This window comes from Cebus imitator, unplaced genomic scaffold (genome assembly GCF_001604975.1).
Source record: "Cebus imitator isolate Cc_AM_T3 unplaced genomic scaffold, Cebus_imitator-1.0 Scaffold75, whole genome shotgun sequence".
In the NCBI taxonomy this organism is placed as follows: domain Eukaryota; kingdom Metazoa; phylum Chordata; class Mammalia; order Primates; family Cebidae; genus Cebus; species Cebus imitator.
This window is the reverse complement of record NW_016107390.1, coordinates 4,434,409-4,443,893: the sequence shown is the minus strand read 5'-3', so window position 1 is coordinate 4,443,893 and position 9,485 is coordinate 4,434,409. Positions and strand designations below refer to the sequence as shown.

The window sequence follows — 9,485 nt, the reverse complement described above, 5'->3', positions numbered from 1 at the left end:
GGATTACAGGCACGCGCCACCATGCCCAGCTGATTTTTTGTATTTTTAGTAGAGACGAGGTTTCACCATGTTGACCAGGATGGTCTTGATCTCTTGATCTCGTGATCCACCCACCTCGGCCTCCCAAAGTGCTGGGATTACAGGCTTGAGCCACTGTGCCTGGCCCCTTAATAGCAATTCTAATTATTGTTGACCTGTGATTTCTTATGTGACATCCTGTAATTCTAATTGTTATTGATTTACAATTCTGTATCTCATGCCCTGTGAAGCCAAGGAAATACTCTTTCAGAATTCTTCATGAAATATTTTACTACAATTCTCTCCTCTCTGGCTACAATTTCATAGATAATCATCACACCTGTCTATGCCTTTCTATCTCAGACCCTCCCTCTTTTAAACTTCCATCAGTTTTTAACACATGAATGGTATTTGATCATGGGCAATAATATCTCTTACCTTGTTTTTCAGCAGTCTACCCCATTCTTTAAAATCTCTTGGATAATTTAATTAAGGCTTTTCTTTGAGCCTCGATTCCTTGGAGAAAAGGAAATTGTCAGAAACGACACACTTCTGTGAGATGCCATCAGCAGGCGCATTGCTATATACCCCAGCCTTCTCTTTGTTATCTAGCTAGTGTTTAGATTGTCTTGTTTGTCTAAATATAATTATATTTCTGGAAATGGAGAACATAAGGCTTCCAGACTTTAAACCATGCTGGTTCCTCTAATAATTAACAGATGAAAACACTGTTAAATAATGCTTAAGTAGTTTTGACCAGCAACTTCTACTAGTCTTCTTTGCACATAAACTTTTCTCATTTAATAGTTTTACTAGAAATCTGTCCTTTGTATTTCATTGGCAAATGTATGAACACAAGAACTGATATATTTATTCTTATAGTCAGTATTATAATTGCAATGTGAATTTACTGTTAAATGTTGATGTTAAGGTGTACTTTCTATTTTGAATAAAGACGTTTAGAATACATCACTAGATATACTCAAAACTTCTTGTGTGAATTTATGTTAGAATTAATAAATCTCTTCTTTTTACTGTTAAAAAATATAAATAAATAAATAAATAATGCTTAATGTATTTGGTTTTGCTTATTATAGGAGGAACTCTTTGTAATGAAAAATAGAATCCAAGTAATTGTACTTGAAAATGAAAGGCTCCAGCAAGAACTGAAATCTCAAAGACAAGAGGAGACAATGAGGGAACAAACACTTCTGGATGCGTCTGTGAGCGTTATTTTAAATCATAAATTTTATTTTAGTGTGACTATTCCATTCTGCCCTCTCTCCCTGCCTTCTTAACTGCTTAGATTTTCTCCTTGAAGTGTGGCCAAAGTACTATGTTGGTATTTCTTTGAGACCTCAAATATCAAACTTCACTGTAGTAGAGTGACTTCTCAGATGAAACGATATAGTGATATTTGCTACAGTTTCCTCTCTGAGCATATCATTTCTGCTTTTCCATATGGAAAGAGCTGGTCTGAAAGCAGGAAGTGTGTGATACAAGAAGGACTTTGTTAAGTCTAGAATCTGTTCAGAACCTTTGCTTAGATTTCTGTTGGATTTCTCTAAATTTTCCTTGAGGTCTGAAATCTGGTAAGTCTACTTAGCAGCAAAATGTAGCCTTAGGGTCCAAGAATCAAATGTTAGTCTTTCCATTGTCTCTAAGAAGACTGGTGTTTAGCGAGTAATGCTTTACATAGCTTAATCCCATATGTCCTTTATTTCTTTATTGGTAGTTTAAGACGATTAGCCTTTACCAGGAGTTATCAGTGCAAATTCCTGGACTCCATCCCCTGTGAGTCTGATTCATTTGGTCTGGTTGGCTCCTAGGAATCTAAACGTTTATCAAGTTGCCTAAGTGATTCCAATGTCTGGCCCACAGTTTGAAGAACATTAGGTCAGATTCTCTCTGTAATTGTGTGACACAAGGTGATTGTGGTGACATTTAAATAGTGCATCAACTTAATATTTTCTTATGATTTAGCAGAGTACTTTTGTCTTAAACATTTTTTAACTGTTTTGCTGTAAGTTATAGTCACAGCTTGTTCTGCTTTTTGAGACAAATTTAACTCTCCATGCGGAAGTTTTCATACTTGCCTATTCCGCTTCACTTTGCAATTTACTCTGGTGGTTTTGACTTTGTCATCATTAGTAAATCAGCCTTTAAGAAAACATATGAAAGTCTTGATGGTTTATTGTGATATCCACTAATTTTCGTTTTTGAAGTTTTTAAAATTATTTATCTGAATTGATAGTTCGTTTACAATCCTAGAGTTGTATATGTTAGGATTTGCTATTGAGAAGCATAGGAGTATATGAACTCTGATAAATGAAGTGGGCTAATTAGTATTTCAGTTTAATTTTCTGCAATTGCATTTAAGTGTATGATCAGTTCTTTTCTCCTCACTGTATAACTTTTTCCTGAAGATTTATATAATTATTAGTGGTAAAAATTCCACCTTAGTTGCTTATTATTTTAATGTCAATTTGAAGAAGATATCACCATATAGAAAATACTTAGAAGTAACTTATTTTGAAAATATTCAGTTGCTTTTCTTCCAAATATGCAGTCACTTAGCAAGCAGTGATTCAATTATTCATAGTCTCCAGTATTTATATAATGGCAAAGAACTGGAAGAAGGGGAAGTGAAGTGAGAAAGGAAATTAGACAGCTGAGTGAATCAGAGGACAAGATAAATGAGTAATGCAGAAGGGGAAGGAAATGATGGTAAGAGCACACATGCCTTACAGCACGAGCAGTGAAAATGTGCTGAACAAAACTACAGGCAGAATCATAGGATAAGGTTTTAGAGAGCTTTCATTGTTTTTATAAACATTCATCTGAGCTAAATATAATGTAGATATTGAAATGATTCCTGCAGATATGCCAGATGAGCTTGATATCTATTTTAATGTTGGTCTTCTGTTATTTGTTATTACTGAATTGATACCCCCATTTTTTACCTGTGTGAATTGAAACATTTCAAGGCCAGATGTAGTGTCTTACACATGTAATTTCAGCAGTTTGGAAGGATGATCACTTGAGCTGCTGGATCACTTGAGCCCAAGAGTTCCAGACCAGCCTAGGCAACATAGTGAGACTCCATCTCTTAAAAAAAAAAAAAAAAAAAATTAGCTGAGCATGCTATTGCATACCTGTGTTCCCAGCTACTTGGGAGACTGAGGTCAGAGGAACCCAGGAGGTCAAGGCTACAGTGAGCCCTTATCACACCATGGCACTCCAGTCCAGGCAACAGAGTGAGACCTTGCCTCAATAAAAACAAGACAAATGAAAAACCAGACATTTTGGCAATACATGCACAGTGCTGTTTCAGAAGTTATAACATGATAAAAGTGTTTAACATGAACAAAAGTGTTTAGAAATATCTTCTTTGAGGGAGGATGGGGTTTTTGTAATGAGTCAATTAAAATGTTGATGCTTAATCTTCCCTTGCTATATTGAAATTTGCTGATTTCAATATTGGTATTCAGTGTTTCATAATGCCTTTAAAAAAAAATAACTGAAACATTTATGTGGTATATTAGTCAGGGTTCTCCCAAAGGACAGAACTAATAGGAGATATATATATATATATATGTATATATATATATGTGTATATATATATATATGTGTATATATATGTGTATATATATATATGTGTGTATATATATATGTGTGTGTATATATATATATATATATATGTGTGTATATATATATATATGTGTCTGGGAGTTTATTAAGTAGTGTTAACTCACACGATGACAAGGTCCCACAACAGGCCATCTACAAGCTGATGAGAAAGGAAGCCAGTCCGAGTTCCAAAGCTGAAGAACTCGGAGTTCAGTGTTTGAGGACAGGAAGCACCACCTAGCACAGGAGGAAAATGTAGGCTGGGGGGCTAGGCCAGTCTAGCCTTTTCACTATTTTCTGCCTGCTTTACATTCGCTGGCAGCTGATTAGATTGTGCCCACCCAGTTTAAGGGTGGGTCTGCCTTTTCATATTTGTTCTCATTCCCTCTCATATCATACCCCAGCCCCCCAACCCCCAATTAAGAAATCACACTAGGTACAGTGGCTGACACCTGTAATTCCAGCACTTTGGGAAGCCCAGTCGGGTGGATCACTAGGTCAAGAGATGGAGAACATCATGGCCAACATGGTGAAACCCCATCTCTATTAAAAATACAAAAATTCACTGGGTGTGGTGGCACACACCTGTAGTCCCAGCTACTTGGAACAGTAGCTGAGGGAGGAGAATCGCTTGAACCCAGGAGGCGGAGGTTGCAGTGAGCTGAGATCACGCCACTGCACTCCAGCTTGGTGACAGAGTGAGACTTCATCTCAGGAAAAATAAAAAAAAAAAGCAGAAAAGGAGATCAAAGGTTTTGAATGATCTTCAGGGATTTAACACACTTAGATTTTTTTTTAAAAACTTTTGGTTAAATAGCATTCAAATTTTTTAAAGCTATCTGTGAAAGAACAAAATATCCATTAGACTAGCACTTCTTTCCAAAGGATGATAACATTTTGTATCATAAGTAAATGATCTGTGGCCTACATCCTTCTTCCAATTTCTCCATAGAAAATTAGTACCACCCTCCTTCATTGATCTCAAAAACAACTTTAAATGCAATCATATCTTAGGGGATTTGGCTCTACCTAGAGAATCAAGTGCAAACTCATTTCATGGCATGGTGTGCTCTCAGGTCCCTTACTTGATTCTTTAGCTTCATCTTCTGACATTTATCACCTTATATTTTGACCTCCAATAATGTTGAATTGTCTGAGACCCCCGTGCAGGCACCATGTATTCCATACCTCTATGGCATTTATCATGAAGTTCTCTCTCCTTAGAATGCCATTTCCATCTAGCTTACCCTTACTCATCCTTTAAGATATCACACCAGTGTCAGCTTTTTTCCAGAAAACCTTTCTTGGATTTCTGGGTGCCCTTAGTATCCCTCTGTTTTGGCAGAGGCCCCTGTGCACACCTTTGGCCTGGGACTGACATTATTAAATTGAAGTTACCTGCCTAGGTGTCTCCCTTATTAGACTGTAAACTCCTTGGAGCTAAGATCGATCATGCTCATTTTTGACCCCAGTCTCTTAGCACAATGTCTGAACACCATAGGTGTTACACAAATATTTGCACTAAACTGAACTTCCAGAATAATATGAAATAGAACCTCAGAATACTACTTTAGATGAATGTAGTTTACCATAGTCAAGCATGATATGACACTGCAGTATAGTTCAGTGTTAGGGGACCTGTCCTCTCTGTGACTACTACCATGTCCTTTGGCCCTTAGCAAGTGTTCAATAATTATTTGTTGAATTAAATTAATATAGGTATTTTAATCCTTTTTGTACACATAAATTCCCCAGAACTTTGGGCTGCTTGCTGCGTTGAATGTCGAGAGGGTGACATTCAATGGTACACCACATGCAACTCAGACGCGTTTGCTTTGTTTGATAAATTTTGAGCCAGTATTTAATAATGTTTCATGTGAAGAACCAGATATCTGGTCATCTGAATGTTCAATCCCACATGGCAGTAATTGACTGAAATTGAGTACTGGCTGCTTCCTTTGGGTGGCACACATTTCTGTGGTTTGTCACAGTGCTTACTCTTCTTCCTTTTTGAAACCCTGGCATGCAGGCTGCGTGTCAACTCTATCACCGCACATGCACTGTTTCTTTTTATTGAAGATAAATATTTTTCTGGAAAGGCAGAAGGTCATAATGATATAGGATATTAAAGGAAAAAAAACTATTCATTTTTTCTCATAACACTTCTGACACCAAATGTTTAGGATTGTTTTCTCCTGTACCTGGCCATTCTCCCTTTCTCTGTGGATACCAAATGGGTGTCCAGTGATTCAATTCAATTCTGACAGTCACTGCACAGTGAGTATCAGACCGACAGGGTAAGGGCTCTGTCCCACGTGACTACCTGCTACTTTAGATACCAATTGCAAATAATAGGTCTCTTGGTTATCCACAATTCTGTCTGACTTGGCTGTAAATTGGGGGTTCCTACAACCCCTTCCTAATGTTTGATAATTTGCTATAATGGCTCACAAAATTCAGGGAAACACTTTACTTGTATTATATCCTTTATATGACACTGTAGTATAGTTCGGTGTTTGGGGACCTGTCCTCTCTTGTGCCTACTACCATATCCTTTGGCCCTTAGCAAGTGTTCAATAATTATTTGTTGAATTAAATTAATATAAGTATTCTCCTTCTTGTACATATAAAACCCCCAAGATCTTTGGGCTGCTTACTACATTCAGTGCTGAGAGGGTGGATATAAATGAACAGCCAATTGAAGAGGTGCACAGGACAAGGTCCAGGATGGCCCCAAGTAGAGGAGCTCCTGTCTGTGGAGTTTGGGTGCACCACCCTCTTGGCATGTGGATGCGTTTGCCAACCCAGAAATTCTTTCAACCTCATCATATAGGATTTTTATGGAGATTTTATTACATAGGCATGATTGGTTAAATCATTGGCCGTTGATGATTAAGTCAATATCCAGTCCTTTCCTCCCTTGAGGTGGGGGAGTGGGGCTGTAAGTTCTAGTCTTCTAATTATGGACTCCAGCCACAAGTCATCTTAACATACAAAAAGATACTTTTATCACTGTGGAGATCATAAAGGTCTTAGAAGACGCTTGTGTCAGGAACCAAGGACTAAGACCAAATATTTTAATGAAAGGTGCTCCTATCACACTATCACACATGTCACTCGGGAAATTTCAGGGTTTTAGGAGTTCTGTGCCTGGAACCAGGAACAGAGACCACATAAATATTTGGATCCAGACTGACAGGTTTCAGATCCTAGTGCTGCCACTTACTAGCCACTTGCTACCTCTGTGACCCACTTGCTACCTCTGTGACTTAGTGTCCTCCTGTATAAAATAGAGGCAACAATGTAACCTATCTATCTCACAGAATTGTTGTAATGATTATATTAGTTAATATATGTGACATACATAAAACAGGGTAGGGAGCATAGAAGGCAGCATTGTGACAAAAATTATTAGTAGCCATGCCTGTGTGAAATGTGGAAAAGGAAAGACAAAGTAAGAGAGCGGTGTGTGCTTCGAGAGTACGTCTTCAGAGGAGTAAAGGATAATTCCATTTGTTGAATGCACTGAAATCTAGCCCTCTTTGCTCATATTTAGATTACTGCCTGTACCAGAAGGAATTTGACTTTGCAACACTTGTAGAATATGACCCTAATAGCCTGAAAATGTAAAATGATTCTTGTAGTGTAGAAGCATATGCTTTCTTTTTCATCAAAGATGAGAATCGGTATTCTATTTGTAAAGTATGCATGTTTATTAAAAATTGAATTCAATTGCATAATGGGCACATTTTATTTTAGGGAAACATACAGAATTCTTGCATTACAACAGGTGAAGATTCTGGGGTGGGCGAAACTGCCAGAAGACTGTTTTCTTATGACAATGCAGATACCGGGAAAGCTGCATCTGCTGGTGAGCAGCTAGAACTGGTGAGTATTTGGGTGCTTTTCTCTCATACGTCTTTTTTTCTTTTTCCCTTTAGTACTTTGTTTTATTCTGGTGAAATGTATATAACAAAATTTACCATTTTAACCATTTTTAAGTGTACAGTTTATCTGCATGAAGTACATTCATAATGTTAATCAGAAACATTACCCATTTTCAGAACTTTTTGATCATCTCAAAAAACCCTCTACCTATTAAACAATATCTCCATTCCCCTCCCCACCAGCCCTGATAACCTCTATTCAACTTTCTGTGTTTGTAAATTTGTCTATTCCCAATACCTGACATAAGTGGAATTAAACAATACTTGTCGTTTTTTGTCTGGCTTATTTCCCATAGTATAATATTTTCAAGGTTCATTATGTTGCAGCATGTGTCAGAATTTCTTTTCACGACTGAATAATGTTCCATTGTGTATATATACCAAACTTTATCCATTCATCTGTTGACCGACATTGGGGTTGTTTCTACCTTTTGACTGTTATGAATAATTCTGCTGTGAACATGGGCATACGAGTATGAGTCCATTTCAATTATTTTAAGTATATACCCAGAAATAGAGCTGTTGGATCATATGATAATTGCTCATTCTTTTTTCTTTCTGCTCCTTAGACTTGATCATTTGAATTGTCCTTTCTTAAAGTTCACCTATTCTTTTTTCTACCTGCTCAATTCTGCTCTTGGACACCTTTAATAATTTTTTTAATTTCAGTTATTATACTTTTTAGGTCCAGAATTTCTTTTTGGTTCCTTTTTATAATGTGTTTTCTTGATTTTCTTTTTTTTTTTTTTTTTTTCTGAGACAGAGTCTTGGTGTGTCACCAGGCGCCAGGCTGGAGTGCAGTGGCACGATCTTGGCTCACTGCAACCTCCACCTCACGGGTTCAAGCAATTCTCTTGCCTCATCCTCCTGAGTAGCTGGCACTACAGGTGTGTGCCACCACACCCAGCTAATTTCTGTATTTTTTAGTAGAGATGGGGTTTCACCACGTTGGCCAGGATGGTCTCGACATGTTTACCTCGTGATCCGCCTGCCTTGGCCTCCCAAAGTGCTGGGATTACAGGCGTGAGCCACCGCGCCCGGCTCTTGATTTTCTTTAGTACTTTGTCCATGTTTTTCTCTTGGCTCTTTGAGTGTATTTAAAACAATCATTTTAAAGTCTTTCCCCAGTAAGTCTGATGTCTGTGGTTTCTCAAGGATAGTTTCTGTCAACTTATCCTGTTCATTTGAGGGAGGATTTTTTTTTGTTTCCTTGTATTCCTTGTTTATTTTGTTGTTGAAAATTGAACATTTCACTTTTATCATAATGTGGTAACTCTGGAAATCTTTAACTCCTTTGTTCCTAGGATTTGCTGTCTTGTTTTACTGTTGAAGGTTGTAGCAGTCATTTTGTTTTAAGACTTTTCCAAACTATTTTCGCAAAGACTATTCCATATCATGTGTAATTATTGAGGTGTTCATTCTATTAGCTCATGTTCAGCTACCATTTGACAGAGATTTCCTTGAATTCCAGGAGCTGAAAACAAATACCCTCTACTCCCCCACAAAGCTGGGGGTGGTGTGGGGAGGCAGAGAGAGAGGGAGGGAAGGAGGGAGAGAAGGAGGGAAGGAGGGAGGGAGGGAGGGAGAAAGAGAGGGAGGGAATGAGGGAGGGAGGGAGAGAGAGAGGGAGTGGGGGGGAGAGAGAGAAAGAGACAGAGAGAGAGAACGCAACCCACCTCTCCCCATCTTTTCAGATTGGCTCTGTGCTGGGGCATTCTTTTCCCACTTAAGGAGGCTTGCTGTGAGCTAGGGGATCAGCTGTAGGTGGAAGCCTAAAGTCTTCTCAGGATGTTTCTAAGTGTGTACCTTTCCTAGGCATATTGTAACTTTCTATATCCCCCCCATACACACAACTGCTTTTGAATGTCCTAATTTCCCAAAGCTCAAAAC

At 38.0% G+C, this 9,485-nt stretch overlaps 1 protein-coding gene across 6 annotated transcripts in view; it reads left to right on the top strand.

The window, feature by feature from the left end:
• Nucleotides 1-9,485, top strand: part of SDCCAG8 (SHH signaling and ciliogenesis regulator SDCCAG8) — a 251,444-nt gene that overhangs the window by 28,686 nt on the left and 213,273 nt on the right. For all 6 annotated transcript variants that reach the window (XM_017531944.2, XM_017531938.2, XM_017531937.2 and 3 more), the window contains exons 5-6: nt 1,116-1,241; nt 7,408-7,536. In XM_017531944.2, the coding sequence (XP_017387433.1) occupies nt 1,116-1,241; nt 7,408-7,536 (255 nt within the window). The remainder of the gene's footprint in view (nt 1-1,115; nt 1,242-7,407; nt 7,537-9,485) is intronic.